The sequence below is a fragment of the Podarcis bocagei genome (assembly GCF_964188305.1).
Source record: "Podarcis bocagei genome assembly, chromosome: 1".
In the NCBI taxonomy this organism is placed as follows: domain Eukaryota; kingdom Metazoa; phylum Chordata; class Lepidosauria; order Squamata; family Lacertidae; genus Podarcis; species Podarcis bocagei.
This window is the reverse complement of record NC_138125.1, coordinates 59,186,558-59,206,905: the sequence shown is the minus strand read 5'-3', so window position 1 is coordinate 59,206,905 and position 20,348 is coordinate 59,186,558. Positions and strand designations below refer to the sequence as shown.

Genomic DNA, 20,348 nt, shown 5'->3' with positions numbered 1-20,348 from the left:
GATTCGGCCCGCGAGCCTTGTGTTTGACACCCGTGATCTAGTCTAACCCCCTGCAATGCAGGAATCTCAACTAAAGCATCCATGGCAGATGACCATCAAACCACTGCTTTAAAACCTCCACAATCTCCCAAGGGCATCTGTTCCACTGTCAGGCAGCTCTTACTTGGCATTCACTCGGGTGTTCTTGTAAAATGAAACATTCATGAATTATTTTTTAAAAGACAGAAAAAAGGGGAACTTTTAACACATTGAAATGAAAAGTTACAGAATCTTAGAAAAGTCTGTCAATTCCAGGCAATATGTTGAAAACAAAGAAATGGTTCAGATACTGGTTCTAATTATAAATATGGCCGCATTCATGAACTCTGTCTGAATAAACTTCTGTCAAAGAGGACCCTTAAAATCCCGGTATTGTAGATTATTATCTAGGATATTCCTGTTCTTCATTTCAGAAGGACTCCCTTAGACAGAAGACAAGGGGTAGATGGTTTCTTAGAAGTAAGTCCAACTATGGTAGCTGGTGCTTACTCCCAGGTAGGTTTGCGTAGGACTACAGTGGTATCTCGGGTTACATACGCTTCAGGTTACATACTCTTCAGGTTACAGACTCCACTAATCCAGAAATATTACCCCGGGTTAAGAACTTTGCTTCAGGATGAGAACAGAAATCGTGCTCCGGCGGCGCGGCAGCAGCAGGAGGCCCCATTAGCTAAAGTGGTGCTTCAGGTTAAGAACAGTTTCAGGTTAAGAACGGACGTCCGGAACGAATTAAGTACGTAACCAGAGGTACCACTGTACAGTGGGGCCCCGCAAGACGAATGCCTCGCAAGACGGAAAACTCGCTAGACGAAAGAGTTTTCCGTTTTGGAGGTGCTTCGCAAAACGAATTTCCTATGGGCTTGCTTCGCAAGACGACAATGTCTTGCGAGTTCCTGCTGGGTTTTTTTCCTTTCCCCCCTTTTTCTAAGCCGCTAATCCGCTTATCAGCTGATCTGATCAGCAGATAAGCCAATAAAAGCCGCTAATAGCGTTAATCCACTAATCCTTCAATGGGCTTGCTTCGCAAGACGAAAAAACCGCTAGACGAAGAGAATCACAGAACGGATTCTTTTTGTCTTGCGAGGCACCACTGTATAGTCTTCAGCCCTCATCATGTGTTTCTTGCATGAAAAGGTTGTGGGACCACACATTTTAGCCCTGCCCAAAGCTTGTGCATTATGGGATTACTTCTAAAGCAGTGAGTTTCTTTCTGTTTGTTTATCTATTTGTTACCAGTCCTTCATAGTTACAAACAATTCCAGAAAGAGATACATAGCAATTTTAAAACACAACACCTCAAATTACAAAATAAATATCTTTGTAGACTCCCTGCACAATTTAAAGTACTGGAAGGTCAGGATTCTCAATCAAAGAGATTAATTAATAGAAGAAGTAACACCACCATCAGGCCAGGGCTAAGTGTGCAACGCTGCAGTGCCTTTGATGTGTGCTATCCCTTTGTGTGAGTAATGCTTAAAGAGGGCTTTAATGAACTCACGGCTTATGTAAAGACTGAACTGAGGGCTTTACACTCTGAGCCAATATGTCACACGAGCTCTGAAGCTGGAGGAGGTTGTTAGGCAGCATCATATCTGACCCTACATTACTTCTTCTGTGACTTTTCTGTACTGCCTAAAAGCTCTGCCTTATCTACTGATGGGGAATATTTGCAGCTTAGTAGCATTGACCCATTTGAATGTTTGCAGCTAAGTAGCATTGACCCAGTCTGCTCCTATAGGTGGGCTTGCAGTGTCAATACTCTCTTATGACACTGGCCCAGAGAATGTCTGAAGGCATGGTGGTGGCGGTGGTGGTGGTGGTAATGGAGTCTGCCCTTGAACTGTGCCTAGGTTGGAGAGCCATATGTAAGTTGTTGTGGAGTTTCTTGGAAGACGAGTACGACATGACATGTGCAACACTAATGGTAGTAGCAGTTATTGCTTCCTGTTCTGAATATTGCTTTGATGGTGCAAGAAGCCACATAGTTGAGCTGGAAGACTCCTTGAAATCCGCTGTTAGCCAAATTGCTACACTCCTTCAAAAGGGCAGTTACTTTTACAATTGGGAGCAAAGCACACCACTCCAGAAGTGATAATCTAAACGTTAATGTTAACTCATCTTGCCTCTAACCTTTCTGTATTGTTGCCTGTGAAATATTTCTCACCAGCCACATTAATTTTAACCTGCAGGTGGCAGAAGTACATATTCTGGAGCATAACCATACAGTTATCCTAGATGAATATTTGCATAGAAAGGCTGCTTTCTAGCTGATAGATGCATAACTGAAGCAGGAAGAAGGGTAAGGGATGGATCCCTACAATGAAAAATGATTTGACATCTTGTCCTGCCATTGATACGTTGATGAATATTGTAGAAATAGATAAAGTGAGATGATTCATGTTCCTGAGCTCTCTAGAGAAATGGGGACCATAGAAATGTGATTAATAAGTATATTGTATGTTGTACATAACTTTTAGTTTGCATTCAGTAGTTTGCATTTTAGTTTGTACGGTATTATGTGTTCAGAGATACTGGAGCACTATATCCTGGGTTCTAGCTAAGTTAATTAATGTAGCTTTACCACAGGAGTAGGAACCTCCAGCCCACACACATAGTACAGCCCACCAGTTGGGAAGAGCCCCCTGTCACTCACAGCTTTTTCTTCACTCTCTGTCCTCTTCTCCAGCTGCTTTGCCATCCCTTGGTAGGGCTTGCCCTGAATGAATGAATGAATGAATGAATGAATGAATGAATGAATAAATAAATAAATAAATAAATAAAGTTAACAACAAAGAAGGAGAGATTTGTTGAGTTGCTTGGTTTTGTTGTTGTTTAGTCGTTTAGTCGTGTCCGACTCTTCGTGACCCCATGGACCAGAGCACGCCAGGCACTCCTGTCCTCCACTGCCTCCCATAGTTTGATCAAACTCATGCTGGTAGCTTCAAGAACACCATCCAACCATCTCATTCTCTGTCGTCCCCTTCTCCTTGTGCCCTCCATCTTTCCCAACATCAGGGTCTTTTCCAGGGAGTCTTCTCTTCTCATGAGGTGGCCAAAGTATTGGAGCCTCAGCTTCACGATCTGTCCTTCCAGTGAGCGCTCAGGGCTGATTTCCTTCAGAATGGAGAGGTTTGATCTTGCAGTCCATGGGACTCTCAAGAGTCTCCTCCAGCACCATAATTCAAAAGCATCAATTCTTCGGCGATCAGCCTTCTTGATGGTCCAGCTCTCACTTCCATACATCACTACTGGGAAAACCATGGCTTCTACTATACGGACCTTTGTTGGCAAGGTGATGTCTCTGCTTTTTAAGATGTTGTCTAGGTTTGCCATCGCCTTTCTCCCAAGGAGCAGGCGTCTTTTAATTTCGTGACTGCTGTCACCATCTGCACTGATCATGGAGCCCAAGAAAGTAAAATCTCTCACTGCCTCCATTTCTTCCCCTTCTATTTGCCAGGAGGTGATGGGCCCAGTGGCCATGATCTTCGTTTTTTTGATGTTGAGCTTCAGACCATATTTTGCGCTTTCCTCTTTCACCCTCATTAAAAGGTTCTTTAATTCCTCTTCACTTTCTGCCATCAAGGTTGTGTCATCTGCATATCTGAGGTTGTTGATATTTCTTCCGGCAATCTTAATTCCGGCTTGGGATTCATCCAGCCCAGCCTTTCGCATGATGAATTCTGCATATAAGTTAAATAAGCAGGGAGACAATATACAGCCTTGCCGTACTCCTTTCCCAATTTTGAACCAATCAGTTGTTCCATATCCAGTTCTAACTGTGGCTTCTTGTCCCACATAGAGATTTCTCAGGAGACAGATGAGGTGATCAGGCATTCCCATTTCTTTAAGAACTTGCCATAGTTTGCTGTGGTCAACACAGTCAAAGGCTTTTGCATAGTCAATGAAGCAGAAGTAGATGTCTTTCTGGAACTCTCTAGCTTTCTCCATAATCCAGCTCATGTTTGCAATTTGGTCTCTGGTTCCTCTGCCTCTTCTAAATCCAGCTTGCACTTCTGGGAGTTCTCGGTCCACATACTGCTTGAGCCTTCCTTGTAGAATTTTAAGCATAACCTTGCTAGCATGTGAAATGAGTGAAATTGTGCGGTAGTTGCTTGGTTAGCCGTATTCAAATTCTTTTCAGTTGTATGCATTTTGCTTCACTATTATAGCTATACTGTTGTGTTTCATGGCTTATGTATTTTTTTTTATTTGTGTACCACTTTTCCACAAAATTGAGTCCAAAGTGGCTCATATCATATCAACAGAGCAATAAGTATTAACAATTTCAAAATACATAAAGGGATAGTTAGAAATAATCATAATATCAATAAATAAATGCAAAACAATCCAAACAACAGTGTAGAAAAAAATACACATAACCAAACCTAATTTAACAATTTAAAACTAAAGAGCGAGAACAATGCCTAACAGAAATAAAAAAGTGAGCATTCACAATATTATCATATTTGTGGAGTTCTTTGGTGTTCTCTGGAAATTCACTACCATGCATGTACAAAATCCTATCTGTTACAATAATGGGTAAAACTGTCAGCAGCTGTCTTGGTAATAGAGGTCTGTGATCACACATTTGATACCTGATGTCTTCATTATTATTATTATTATTTAAAAATGAGACCACATTTCACACTATAGTCTGATTTTGCAACAGCTTATTTAGTCACCTTTCTTGCTTAATGAATAATGATCCCGTTTTAGAATGTCTCCAATAATGATGTTGTAACTCTGACACATTACTCAAAGGCAGGTCACTGTGGTTTCTTTCCTTTCACAGGTGGATATAATTTGAGTTTTTCCAGGCGTTGCTCAAGTCCAGTCTGAGATCAATATGAACCTTACCCAATATTATACCAGTGCCTCAAAAAACCTTATGGAATGCATAGTTCTTTGTGATTACATACTGATGACTTTGACAGGCTAGGTTAAATTAGAAAGTCATATCTAAAACCTCTTGAAATTAAGTTAAGGTTGCTTGTAGTCAGGATTTGAGCAATACATGAAATAGTTCTTATAATAATCCAAAAAAGTATGTAATCACAAAATTCAGTTTCTTGGTAATATTGTTTGGTATTATGCTTTGTATATATGCCTTTCATTCCCATGACAGATCTACAGTAGAGTAGCTTGGGAAAGTTGATACTGTGCAAGCAAGCATAATTTAATACTATGCTTGGGCATCCTATGTGCAATGGTGAATCATGTGTTTTGATGGAAATTTTATTTGTAAAACTTAATAAAACATATTTATTAAAAAAATACAATGCTTGGGCATGTATTTTTTACACTGCATCAAGTTTATCTCTTTGGTTGCCCCTGTAGGAGTTGTTAAGTTAAAGATATACTGAGATCCAATTATTTAGACTAAAACTGGTGTGGGTAAATTTGTATGTAGACTGAGCTGAGCTTATGACACAACCATGAGGACATCTTTCACCTTGATCCACTTTTACTTAAATTGCCACCACTCAACTCTCTGTTGCAGTGTTGTAGTACAAATTATAAGTTGTGCTTGTGGCAAACTCTTTACTCATCAACTTCACCATGGGCATAAGTCAGCTCACATTCTGGCTACATGAGTTACAGTGCAGCTGCCAGACCCCTCCTGTATGGCTGCTTTGTGGCAATTCTGATGGAGTTCAGTGGGATTTACATAGGAGTAAGTGTGCATAGGGTTACATAGGATTTATTACTCCTCTTTACGCTGATAAAATGAAATCATCTCCTTATCGAAAGACTTGATATTCCTTTTTCTTTCTTTCTTTCCAAGGTACCCCTGCAGTTAAAATCCTCATGCCTGCGCTATCACCTACAATGGAGGAAGGAAACATAGTGAAATGGCTGAAAAAGGAAGGTGAATCTGAGATAATTAAATGCCATTTTGGAGCACTGAGAACTGTGTCTTTTTTCCACTTCAGCCTAGTCACTTGCCACATCTTAATTCCATCAAAAGGAATTACCACAGTGTAATCACTGCAGTACATTATATTTACACATTGATATCCTGCTTCTCCTCTCAGAAACTTATGGTGGCATATGTGGTCATCTCATCCCCCTGCCCCACAACTGTATCCTGGTGTGAGCTTTGTGGCCAAGTGAATATTTGAGCCTAGGTCTTCTCAGACGTAGTTCACAGTAACCACTACACTACAGTGACTCTGCACTACTTCTAAACCATTATTTATTTATTAATGTATTTGTATACCGCTGAATCACAAAACATCAGAGTAGTTTGTATCATTTATTTATTTAATTTGTTTACTGCCTTTCATCGATAGATCTCAGGGCAGTTCACTACATAAAAATACAAGATTTTTTTTAATTGCAAGATTTATCAACTCTCTAGAATGTTTCCAGCAACCTGTCCAGTGACTGCTGCGGTTGCGATACGAATTAAGATGATTAAAAATTGTGCAAAAGAGAGACTCATTTAATTCAGTTTTGGGCTTCTAAGGCAAAAATGTATGCATCGGTTGATATAACTTTAAAACATGTTGATTTGTAGCTAAACGGAGCTTACTTCGCCTGCAAGCCATAAGCTACAGAAAGCCTGAAGCCACCAAATTTGCTGCACATTTTGCACTTCTTTCGCTTCAGGCATTTTCTGGCCAAAGGCTCTGGACTTCAGCAGCGCATATTTGTTTCACTTGTTCAAAGGTATTTGCAATTTGGAAGGTGGACTGACTGAACCTTGGTCTCCAGCCCACATGCAGGGCAGATGACAGAAGCTTGAGATACCATCCTCCCTGCAAATCAAACACTTAACACAATAGGGGGAGACCTTGTAGTCCAGCCAGCTTTGCTAGGTTGGGTTTGTTGTTGTTTTTCAAATGTGCAGGGCATTTTCTAGATAGAGAATAATTTTAAAATGTGTTTCACCCCCCCCCATGTGTATTCTGAGTTGGTTTAGTCCATTCCACCACAGGACTTTACAACTTTAGTTCTTCTTTGTGTGCTCCATATGTAGATCAGGTGTCCGTTGGTAGGAAGAGGCACCTCTTAAATGAAGGAAACAATAAAATATGACTTGGCTTTTGAGAGTTCTGTAGCATGAATTATTTGGGCTCCTACTAGTCTATAAAATATTTCAGGCATATGCTATTAATGCTATTAATAAATCTGCCTATCTGTAGTGTTAATGGGTTTTTAAAACATTCTATCAGTTTGCAGGTGCCATCTCTAAATTAGGAAAAGCTTTTTTATTTTTAAGACTAACTTCTTAACAAAATGATATTTTGGGTCATTCATTACCACTGCTCTTCTAGATTCTTGTCACTTAAAATAGCTGCTCCTTATTAAGGCATTTGGAAGGTTTTAAATTAGTACAGTTTAATCACATATTTTAAAGAGGATTTGAGTGGTTGGGGGGGACCCAAATATAGTCTGAACTCTGGGCCCCTGAAAATTTCCATTAATATGTGTGTTTAAAAATAAAGGTAGCTAGCTACCTTTGTTGCTATCTTAAATAAAGCAGCACAGGAGTTTGAATCTCCCATAGCATCAAAAATGACTCATTTTTGGCCCCCGTTTCTGTTCTAACATGGGATTTTCTTATTCTTCTGTCTAAAATTAAGCACTCTCTCATGCAGATGCTTGCTATCCATCTAAATAGTTCCACATCTATTCCATATGTCAAAAGGACAATCCAAATCAATAACCTTCATTCACAAGGCTAATGTATTGAAATACTGGCAAAATCTCAAGGCATCTTGAGAATTCTTACTAATTCTTCAGGATTTAATAGGTAAACCCATGGAAAGCAAATAATGGGAGAAAAGATCCAATAATTTCTATACAAGTGTTTTATTGGACAGATAATTAGACCATTATTCCTTTTCTTGAAGTGAAATGTTTGAAGAGACCAAATACAGTTTTGAAAGAAGTTAAGAAGTTTGCATTTGGCAGCTGCTTACTGTTACCAAAGGCACCTGAGTTATAAACATCACACTCTTTCAATATTCTCTCTTTTGTTTTCCATGAATGTAATGGAGGAAGGAAAAGACAAAGACGTGTGTGTCATTTCATTGACACAGCTATTACACATTGCCACCGTAATTGCTCAATGTTTTAAGTGTTTCATAAAGAAAGCAAAGACAAATCCAATTTAGGGCTTAGGCAAGTCACTCCATTTCCTTTAGGCAAGACTGTTAAAAGCCTTTTTTCATATTTTGATGAAAACTGTACTGCATGCAAAGTTGGTACATAAGCAAGCCTTTGTTACTTCAGTGCTCTAAAGAGAAGGTGTGTGTTGGATGGCTTTGACCCCAGAACCATTCAGAAGCCTCTCCCGCTTCCCACTGTAATTCAGCTTTAATGGCAGCCATCCAGCAGGTCTTTCAATAGACAAAGGCGTCTGAGTTCACAGGTCTGCTATCACAAGGCAGCAGATGGTGATCTTCTTGAATTGAGAAGAAAATACTGGCTTGAAACGATTCCATTTCATTTAAAAAATGAAAATGCATTTCTAAAAGGACTGTTTCATGTTGAAAGAAACTGAGCTTGCAGAGTTGCTTCCCAATTTTCTTCTCTTTTTGGTAGGGTGGAGAAGGCAGAGGAGCATTGCTTATCTGCAAATGATAGTATGAATTAAAATATCATTTGTTTGAAATCTCTGCTTAGAAGCTCAAAACAATTTATCTTTTAAAGAATATATTGCTTATCAAGACTGGACTTATTTATCTACAATTTTTGTTGCTGATTCAGATGGTTCCATTGATTTTTTAAAAAATAAAAAAACCCCTCTCTGGATTGTCCTAGCTTGGGAGCAGCCCTTGTGACTGATTCTGAATCAGCCATTGGTTCATATCCCTTACAGCTTTTTAATGTTTTTATTTAGATTTTCCAGTGCTGCCTTTCCCTCACTGCCACCCTAATCTCTCCCCCAATTGCCCCAGTTCACACTGTCCTTGCTTTAACAGTTGTTACTGTCCAGCTTGCTGCCATCCATTTCCCATATAGGTTTGCTGCCCCCAACTTGACACCCTTTTCCCTTGGAGGTAGCAAAATGATAGAGCTGGTAAAGACTAAAGCTGCAGTTAGCAGTGGCAAAGAGAGTAGAGTCGTACCTTGATTCTCGAACGGAAACCGTTCCGGAAGTCCGTTTGACTTCCGAAACATTCCAAAACCAAGGCGTGGCTTCCGATTGGCTGTAGGAGCTTCCTGCACTCAAGCGGAAGCCGTGTCGGACATTCAGCTTCCGGAAAATGTTCGAAACCCGGAACACTTACTTCCAGGTTTTCGGTGTTTGGGAGCAAAAATGTATGAGTAGCAAGGCATTCGAGAACCAAGGTATGACTGTACTTGGCTTCTTGATATTTAGTGCACCCACATGACAGGCTATAACCTCCGCCCTATCCCAATATGCCAAATTATATGATGATGGGATTTAGGGTGGTTTTGATTAAAAAGTGGTAATAAGGTTCTGCAAATGCCTTTATTCCTCACTTTATATTACTGAGATTCCTTGAACTGTAGAATCATTTCGTAATGCTATTGTGAGTTGCTAAGTGTAGTCCCTCTCTTTTCCAGTATCAGTTTTCACTATTGTGTCTTGACTTTGTTTCTAAACATGCTACACTATATGGTTTTAAAATACTGTTCTTTCTCAGTGCTCTGAAATGAATTGATTTAAAACGTTGAATTATCTTTTGATTTTTACAGGAGAACCAGTGACTGTTGGAGATGCATTGTGTGAAATTGAAACAGATAAAGCAGTGGTTACCTTGGAGTCAAGTGATGATGGCATATTGGCTAAAATAATGGTAGGGAGAACTTTTTTATTCTGTATTACGACCTTTGGTGTATGAGCTCAGCAATCAGTAGACTCTTTGCTAAGACTTTCCTTTATTTTAGGGATGTGGAATTGGATCTTACTGGCAGACAAGATCCTCCCTTCTCCCCACCACCCCACAGGCCAACTTTGATATGTGGGCGGAGCCACTCACTTGTCAATCACTTGATATTGTTACGTTGTCAAGCAACAATGTGAAAGGGGCTCACCTTTAAGTCTGTTTGTAGGAGGTTTAGTTCATTTGCAGGTGGTTTGTAAAGGCAATGTTTCTTAGGGTCCATCAGCTGACTGACTCTGAGAGTCAGTATAAGCAAGCATCAAATGATGCATGTTGGCACAGAAAAATCTCAATTTCACATATACCTTCATGGGGTTGAAACTGGCAGTGACTAACCGGAAACAAGACCTTGGATTGCAGTGGATAGCTTAATGAACATGTTGACCCAGAGTGCAGCAGCTGGGAAATGGACAAATTCCACACTAGCGATCGTTAGGAAAGGAATTGAAAATAAAACAGTATTGCAGTGCCATTATACAAATACAAATCTGAGGTGAACCGCATTTGGAATATTGCGTACAATTCTGTTCGCTTTCCCTCTAAAAGGATATTGGAAAAGCTTCATAAAAGAGTCACTGAAATGATTAAGGGGACTCCTCTATGGTGAAAAGTTTTAGCTGTACACTTTTATGCAGCTCATAGTTGAACTGTGGAACTCGCTTCCGCAGGTGGCATTGGTGGCCACCATCTTGGAAAGGATTGGACAAATTAATGGGGGGTAAGGCTATCGGCGACTTCTAGCCATAATGGCTGTTGCCTGCCTCCGCTGTTGGGGGCTGTATGCTTCTGAATACCAGCTGCTGGGAACCACAGGAGGGGAAGCGTGCTCTTCTGCTTTGATCCTACTTGTTGGTTTCCCAAAAGCATCTGTGTGACCATTGCCAGAACAGTATGCTGAGTTAATGGGCTGTTTGCTTGATCCATCAGGCTCTTTTTATGCTCTTATTGTTGAAATGGGTTTACAAATCAATTGAGCCCACAATATGTGTACAGTGGTATCTCGGGTTACAAACTTAATTTGTTCCGGAGGTCCGTACTTAACCCAAAACTGTTCTTAACCTGAGGCGCACTTTTGCTAATGCAGACTCCCTCTGCCATCGTGCCGCTGGCATGTGGTTTCTGTTTTTATCCTGGGGCAAAGTTCACAACCTGGAGCACCTACTTCCAGGTTAGCAGAGTTTGTAACCTGAAGGGTTTGTAACTCAAAGCGTGTGTAAACCGAGGTACCACTGTACTCATATGCATGTACATGAAATACGCTTATGAGGATAACTTATTTATATCCAAATGTGCTCATTAGGCCTGTTGGCATCAGAATGTGATTGATTTGCTAGTCCACCAAGCATCTGTTTTTTGAATGCTTTTGTAATGCTTTTTGATGGAAGAATTTTATTTTAACAGAAGCTGCTCTGGGTCTGGTAGTAATACTTTTTTCACACCACATCATTGCAGCTGGTAAGGAGGAGGAGACCTTTTGTATTGTCAGTAGGATGGGTTGTTATAATACGGTACAGATTGAACGAGTTGAGAAATGTGTTCATTGAAATGAAGGGTATTTCTTGTTTTTCCATTCTTCTTTCCCGCTATTGGTAAATACATTGGGGGAGAAAAAGGGATGTAGCAGAGTGGAGAACAGTCTTAACCAAGCAAAGTCATATGCAGAAGCCCTTCTGTCAGCATATCTTACACTGAGGCTGCATTTAAAACACTATTATAAAGTCTACTAATGTTGCACATTAAAATCCCATTAAGGCAGTGTTATGATGTGCAATCCCTTGTGTAAATTCATATCACATCATTGGTCCTGATACTGAACTTGTGGTGAGCTGAAATAGTTTGCTTAAGCGTGTTTTGCAAATGAGTTTCAAAGATAGCCCAATGTGTGAAAAGGATATGAAATAGCAGCCAGGCTAGTTAAGGAAGAAACCAAGCAAGAAAATGCCTGCTTGAAGCATGACGTAAGATGTGCTCTTTTTAGTTGCTTCTTATGCAAACAGTGATAACCAAATATGTGGACTTCTGTTCACAAAAAATCCCCTGCACGCCCCCTATCACCTGGTTAGAAAGCAAATCCTATTAAATGAGAAAGTATGGAACATCCTGGCATCTGTTCCCTCCCCTTTTCCATTTCCTCCTATTCTTTTTGTGGTTTAATTAATACAGCTTATAATTACAGTCATTCTGAACACTAAGAATTCTGAGCATTCACTCATGTGAATCTCCATCATCATTTTGAAATGGTATAGCCCAGACACAGGTTTGTCACCTTATCTGTTTCTGGGGACAATGTCAGTGAGCATATTTACTATTTACTGAGCATATTTACCTCAGTACAGCATGTTTCTGACCGTGCAAGCCTATTGGGAACAAGTCTCACTGTAATCAGTAGGAGACTTGAGATAAGTTTGATTGGATACATATGCTTAGAATTGCAGTGTGAAATAGTTTGCTTTGTGTCTATGCTACAGCTTCTGCAACTAACTTCAGGAGCATGGCATAGTTATACTAACTACAATATGAGACTCTGTTGCAGGGTCCAGGGTGGCTGCTAAAAAATACTCTGGTTCTTTCATGGGCTTGTATTTAACTTTCAGCGTTAAACCTTCTGCTATATATCCTGCAGGACTAGGCAGTCCTAGCTCCTTAGAATAAGTGGTTGGGCTGGTAAAGCTGCTGAGTGGGTGCAGGGGAGCATATTTCTCTTTCCCAACTATAAAACATTTACATTAGGTACAGGTGTGTGTATGTAGACATCAACCTGATTTCTCTACCACCACCCCCATCCATTTTCAGAAGGAAGAAGGAAGCAGAAATGTGCGTTTGGGTCAACTAATCGCCTTGCTAGTGGACGAAGGACAAGACTGGAAGCAAGTTGAAATACCAACTGAAACGAGCATTGCTGTGCCAGCAGCAGCAGCAGCCCCTCCTCCCACTCCTTCAGTAACATTGGCCCATAAAGTGGAACACCATCCTGGAAAGCTACAGTGAGTTTCTGCACACTTTTTGAGCCAAGGCTTTCACTTTTTGATCATGCCCCACAGAAAGTTAGCGTCTGATGACAACCAAATTCAGTGCCCTTAATACTGCTGCAAAGCTATGGCAAAAAGAGGGAGCTCTGTCTGGTCAAGTTGCATGGAATCAATTTCAATCCGTTACCCCCGAGGATATGGACAGGCTGCTTGGACGCGTGAAACCAACCACCTGTCTCCTTGATCCTTGCCCATCCTGGCTAATAAAAGCAAGCCGGGAAGGGCTGGGCGATGGGCTCTGCGGGGTGGTGAATGCTTCCCTCTGTGAGGGAACATTCCCAGATCTGCTGAAAGAGGCGGTCATTAAACCGCTTCTTAAAAAACCATCTTTAGACCCGGCCAGTATGGCCAACTATCGCACAGTCTCAAATCTTCCATTCTTGGGCAAGGTGATTGAGCGTGTGGTTGCTGAACAACTCCAGGCACGCCTGGAGGATGCGGACCATTTGGATCCCTTCCAATCGGGGTTCAGGCCTCATCATGGGACTGAAACTGCCTTGGTCGCACTGGTTGATGATCTCCGGCGAGCTAGGGACAAAAGTGAGAGTTGTTTCCTAGTTCTGCTGGATCTCTCAGCGGCCTTTGATACAATTGACCATAACATCCTTCTGGACCGTCTAGAGGGGCTGGGAGCTGGGGGCACTGTTATACAGTGGTTTCGCTCCTTCCTCCTGGGCCGTGTTCAGAAAGTGGTGGGGGGGGATGAGTGTTCAGACCCTTGGGCCCTCACTTGTGGGGTGCCTCAGGGTTCCGTCCTCTCCCCCATGCTTTTTAACATCTATATGAAGCCACTGGGAGAGATCATCAGGGGGTTTGGACTGGGTGTCCATCAATATGCAGATGATACCCAGCTCTACCTCTCTTTCAAATCAGAACCAGTGAAGGCGGTGAAGGTCCTGTGTGAGTGCCTGGAGGCGGTTGGAGGATGGATGGCGGCTAATGGATTGAGGTTGAATCCTGACAAGACAGAAGTACTGTTCTTGGGGGACAGGGGGCGGGCTGGTGTGGAGGACTCCCTGGTCCTGAATGGGGTAACTGTGCCCCTGAAGGACCAGGTGCGTAGCCTGGGAGTCATTTTGGACTCACAGCTGTCCATGGAGGCGCAGGTTAATTTTGTATCCAGGGCAGCTGTCTACCAACTCCACCTGGTACGCAAGCTGAGACCCTACCTGCCCGCGGACTGTCTCACCAGAGTGGTGCATGCTCTAGTTATCTCCCGCTTGGACTACTGCAATGCGCTCTACGTGGGGCTACCTTTGAAGGTGACTCAGAAACTACAGCTAATCCAGAATGCGGCAGCTAGACTGGTGACTGGGGGCAGCTGCCGAGACCACATAACACCGGTCTTGAAAGACCTACATTGGCTCCCAGTACGTTTCCGAGCACAATTCAAAGTGCTGGTGTTGACCTTTAAAGCCCTAAACGGCCTCGGTCCAGTATACCTGAAGGAGCGTCTCCACCCCCATCGTTCTGCCCGGACGCTGAGGTCCAGCGCCGAGGGCCTTCTGGCGGTTCCCTCATTGCGAGAAGCAAAGCTACAGGGAACCAGGCAGAGGGCCTTTTTGGTAGTGGCGCCCGCCCTGTGGAACGCCCTCCCATCAGATGTCAAAACGATAAACAACTACCTGACATTCAGAAGACATCTTAAGGCAGCCCTGTTCAGGAAAGTTTTTAATGTATGATATTTTAGTGTGTTTTTTTTGTTTCTATGGAAGCCGCCCAGAGTGGCTGGGGAAACCCAGCCAGATGGGCGGGGTACAAATAATAAATTATTATTATTATATTATGCCTGTAGATTTGCATGCTGTACAGAAGAGAAAAATTGTACAGTGGTACTTCTGGTTGTGGACGGGATCCGTTCCAGAGGTCCAGTCGGATCCCGAGGTTTCCGCAACATGAGGACCACTTCTGTGCATGCACACATGGCAAAACCTGGTAAAATACTTCTGGGTTTGCCGCTTTCGCATCCCGAAGTTTACGTACCCAGAGGGTTACGTAACTGGAGGTACCACTGTAGTGCTTTTGGATGAAGATGCAGGAATCTTTAACCAACAAACCTTGGTTAAAGCATGGAGGTAAGAGACCAGTTTTAATACCCCTGTGAACTTTCAGTGATAGCAATGGTATTAGCAGCACTGGCTGTAGTAAAGTAATATAAAAAGCAAGGGGAACCATGTCGGTCCATAAGAATAAAAAAACTCCGAAAGCCAGAGTTAGGTAATATCTTTATTAGGACCAAACAAAATGTCACAAAATAGTGACATGATTTCAGAACTCTTCATCAGGCAAGATATTACACAAAGCAGAAGAAATGAGGAAAACAGTGCTGCGGTTCTAGACTTTCCAATACTTGTGTCATAACACTGGAAGACTTGACAGACATCCTTCACTTCAGAATGTAATGAGTAATGCTGAAATAAAGCATTGAAATAAGTGACCAATTATACTGTAGTTGAGCTTGTGACATTCTGCATGATGGGGAACCCTTTAGTGTCAAGGAGGTCCTTGAGGTAAAGGCCCCATGTCTTTCTGGATTTGCTTGGAGACTAAAGGATTTAACTTTTTTGTAGGGCTGTATATTGAGTCAGACCATTGGTCCATTTAGCCGAGTATTGTCTGGTCTGATTGTCAGTGACACTCTAGGAAAGAGTGTTCCCCGTGATTATTTTTTCTTCCATTAAAAAAAAAAATTCAGAATCTCAGTTATATGGTTGTGATGGGAGATATACCTGCCTACTTATTTTTCATGTGTAGAGTGTTTCGGTCATTTTTTGTTGTTGGTATAATCTTCAATTGTGCATATGAAAACAATAAACTTCTAAGCATTCAAAATTATGCATAGCTAGAGCTGTACAACTTGATAGTTTCCTGGCAATAAGAGAAAGAGCCATTAGTCTGGAAATAGGGTCCACAGATACATAGCTCATCCAGGTATTGGTGGATTTCTAAAGTTCATTTATATGTATGCAACAGGATGATCAAATGTGCTTCTTTTTAGATGCTACATTCTTAAATATATTGTTTAATATTCTGGCTGTCCTGTATTTTTTATTTTTTACTTTTACTAACTTCAGGGTTACCACAAGTCTGCTGATACTGTGTGTGGCCTGTTGTCATTTTGACTACAAAATTGAGAGCATACAAAGGCTTGTTTCAGAATTAGAATATAAAATTGACAGGTTTTTAAATATGTGCCTTTTTAATGCAGTTTTTGCTTTGTCTGTAGGTTTCGGTTAAGTCCTGCTGCTCGCAACATTCTGGAGACACATGGACTTGATGCAAGCGGTTGCACACCTTCAGGTCCTCGAAGCATCTTCACTAAAGAGTACGGCGTTCACTCCTTTCTTCCTTTATTTCTATATTTCTTCCTCAATTTTTTTTTTTTTGTAGGAAGGATCAGTGCTAGGTAGATGTTGAGACTGATTTGATGTCCAATGAAACAGGTATTGGAAGCTATCTTAGGAAGATTTTCTAATTGTTATTAGATTGTGGCATATTTGAACTCTGAAATATATTGGTATATATGTGTGGTAGAAGAAAGGAAGGATGAAAGAGAAAAGCAAGACTACAGCAAAACCTTTACCCTTTACCTTTTTAACACCTGATTGGCTCTCTAAACACTCGTGCACATTGGCTACATTCAAGTGAAGGAAAGCTACTGCATATCAACCTAAGCAAGTTGTGCTTCCTTTTTCTGGTTATTTGGCTATAACTTTTGATAGAGTACAGATAATTGAACAAACTTTATTGCATTACATTCTTCATTAAATTATCTTCCCATTGATAAATAATTTTATGACATTACTAAAACAAATAGGGGTGTTATGAGCCATCAAACCTCAGAAATACACTTTTCCCAAAAGGTTTCACACAATTTTGGCCACTAGTTTATGCATCACACATTCCACAGCCACAAAAGTTTCTGATGTCCCAATTAAGCAGTTTCTGATATTGAAACCTGTGTGATCAATTGGCAGAAGAGGTACAGTGGTACCTCAGGTTAAGAACTTCATTCGTTCCGGAGGTCTGTTCTTAACCTGAAACTGTTCTTAGCCTGAGGTACTACTTTAGCTAATGGGGCCTCCTGCTGCCGCTGCACGATTTCTGTTCTCATCCTGAAGCAAAGTTATTAACCCGAGGTACTATTTCTGGGTTAGTGGAGTCTGTAACCTGAAGCGTCTGTAACCTGAAGCATCTGTAACCCAAGGTACCACTGTATAGTGCTTTGGTTTTGAATTTATTGAGATTTTTCAAGTAGACAGAAATTACATAACTTGGTTGAACCATGGCGTTGGAACAGTTTCTCAAAGGCCTTCTTGTCCAACCCACTGCTGATATACAGTGGTACCTCGGGTTACAAACACTTCGGGTTACAGACTCCGCTAACCCGAAAGTAGTACCTCGGGTTCAGAACTTTACCTCAGGATGAGAACAGAAATCGTGTGGTGCGGCGGCAGCGGGAGGCCCCATTAGCTAAAGTGGTACCTCAGGTTAAGAACGGTTCAGGTTAAGAATGGACCTCCGGAATGAATTAAGTTTGGAACCAGAGGTACCACTGTAGATATCTTTTGCTATAGAATCCCTGATGGGCAGCCATCCAACCTCTGCTTGAAGGCTGCTTTCCCCCTTCCTTAGAAAAAATTGTCTGCCTATACTGTTATAGACCTATACCAAGTCAAGACCTAGATTTAAATGGTTTAGGAAATTATATATTAAAACAAACAACAATGAGAAGCAGCACAGCTTGTGCTTCGTTCACATTGTGACCTGATTTAGACAGAACAGTGAGCTGTGTGGATGTTATATCATTTGTAATAGCAGCTCATTATCAGGAAGCTTAGTCATTATGTAAGTGTAACTGTAAATTATGGTATGTAAGTAGTTCGTGGCAGGTGGGAACCCTCTAGGTCGCAAAGATATCTAATTAACCTTTCCTGGTAACCATGGAGATGTACCACAGATTTTGCTAGAGGAGTAGAGGGGATGTTTGCAGCTAGAGAAATGCCTTTAAAACACACACATGCCAACACCTACCTTTATTATTTCTTTTAACAGAATAAATTGTCTTGGAATAGCCCATTTAAAAGAGGAGTTTGCTGTTTAAATCATCACTGTAAAATTACTAAATCGTGGTAAAAAAGAGGGACACATTCACTCATAGTTACTGTTGTTGTTTTTTAAAAAACCAACAGTTTATGGATATTTTTTTGTTTGGATAAACAGATTTGAATGAGTGTTGGTTGGGAAAATATATGCTGTGCAGCTAAGGCTTGCATCCAGAGTAGTGTAGTGTAGTGTAGTGTAGTGTAGTGTAGTGTAGTGTAGTGTAGTGTAAAGTCTCATGTCCCATAAGTTTAAGGATTTATGCTTGGGCAACAGAAATTCGCTGGGCATGTGCCCCGCACCCTTCCCAAATGCCAGCAGATATAGGGAGGACATGAAGGGAGGGGAGAGAGGAACGTTATATTGTGCAAGCATCAGTCGTGCTAACGAATCCTGTTTGAAACCAGAGGTACCACTGTATCTCCATGGAAAGGAACCCTAGAGCATTTATCGGTAATTCAGTTCTAAGGGCAATATCCAATGCCCTTGTTCCATTAGCACAGACATAGGCAAACTTGGCCCTCCAGATGTTTTGGGACTACAATTCCCATCACCCCTGACCACTGGTCCTGTTAGCTAGGGATGATAGGACTTGCATACAGGTGGGAAATGTCATTGGCTACTTCACCTCAGGCTACAAAATGTATTGGGCGAGCCCTGATACTTCTGGTGTGAAACTATCACAGATCAGGGGGCCTCAGATATTTTTGAATGAAATTATTACTGCTTTGTCTGGCTGGTCAGGCTTACTAGTTGAAGGCAGCAAGGCAAGTGTCTGTATAACTTGTTTATTTATAAAAATAAAAAAAATTCCTTCCAGTAGCACCTTAAAGACCAACTAAGTTAGTTCTTGGTATGAGCTTTCGTGTGCATGCACACTTCTTCAGATACACTGAAACAGAAGTTGCCAGACCCTTCTATATAGTGAGAAGGTGGGGAAGGGTATTACTCAGAAGGGTGGTGGGAATGGGAGATTGTTTATTTATTATTCTGTTGATCTCTTGAAGGCAAGAAATTTAAAAGATTGAAATATATATCCGGTGCCATCCAGTTTCAGTATTAAGTGCAATTCATCACACATAATGTGGTGGGTTGTATCATTGTCCTGGAAAGTACTGCAATGCTTACAAATCTATATTCACATTGGCACTTACCATAAACCTTGATTAATCATTGCTGCCATCAAATATTGTTCTTGTTCCTCTTTCAGGTTTCCCTATTAGCATGTTGTTACCCAATTAACTTTTATGTTTACTGGACAGTCAAGTGTTTTATGTAGTATACAAAGCTGTGTAATTGCATAAGCTGTCTGCAATTATTTTCATAATGGTGCTTACTATCAGTATAGCATGTGGGCATGACTGACAAACAAAAGACCCAAATTCTGTAGATGATACGTTCAGCAATTATTTTTTGCCTTGGCTGCTCTTTTCAAAACTCAAAGGAATGGCAGTACACATATCCTGTGTATTTGAGCCATTTCCTTGGGAGTATGTGGGAATTAAGCATACAATTCTTCTATTGATACTCTGTTCAAAATCCCTGAGCAATCAAAGACTTGAACTTTTTCCATATATGCATTCATTTGTGACTTGGAATACATTGAAGTGTTTTAGCTGGATTATTACTGTATTTTTCCATGTATAAGACTAGTGGTTTCCCCCCTAAAAAATAAATGTCCAAAATTTGGGGGCATCTTATACATGGGGGCCATCTCCCCCCCCCCCATTTTCTTAAATTGGAGATGGAAAAATAATGGTATGTCAATAGTTTCTTCTGTTGGATTAGGCAGCATTACTTTATTAGTAATTTTGGCACTTTTCATTCTACAGTGGTGCCTCGCAAGACGAAATTAATTCGTTCCGCAAGTTTTTTCTTCTTGCGAGTTTTTCGTCTTGCGAAGCACGGTTTCCCATAGGAATGCATTGAAAATCAATGAATGCGTTCCTATGGAAACCGCTTGCCAGGCTGGCGGTGTGGAGAAGGGCTTTTCTCCCCACCGCAAGCCTTCAGGACAGGTACGGGAACAGAGGGGAAGGGGCGCAGCGCTTCTCCTCTGTTCCCGGGGCTTGCGGTGGGAGGAGGGTTTTTCCTCCCCACCGCCAACATTCAGAACAGCATTCTGAATGTTGGCAGTGGGAAGGAAAACCCTCCTCCCACCGCAAGTCTTCAGGACAGCCATCTGAAGGCTGGCGTGGGGAGAAGGGCTTTCCGCCCCACCGCCAGCCTTCGGAGGAGCCTCCCAAAGGCTGGCGCGGGGAGAAGGGCTTTTCTCCCCACCGCCAGCCTTCGGAGGAGCCTCCCAAAGGCTGGC

The 20,348-nt window shown here is 41.5% G+C and overlaps 1 protein-coding gene across 1 annotated transcript in view; it reads left to right on the top strand.

Moving 5' to 3' along the window:
- PDHX (pyruvate dehydrogenase complex component X) overlaps positions 1-20,348 on the top strand; it is a 49,677-nt gene that overhangs the window by 1,740 nt on the left and 27,589 nt on the right. The window contains exons 2-5 of the mRNA XM_081165343.1: positions 5,825-5,908; positions 9,715-9,815; positions 12,696-12,886; positions 16,158-16,256. Of these exons, the coding sequence (XP_081021469.1) occupies positions 5,825-5,908; positions 9,715-9,815; positions 12,696-12,886; positions 16,158-16,256 (475 nt within the window). The remainder of the gene's footprint in view (positions 1-5,824; positions 5,909-9,714; positions 9,816-12,695; positions 12,887-16,157; positions 16,257-20,348) is intronic.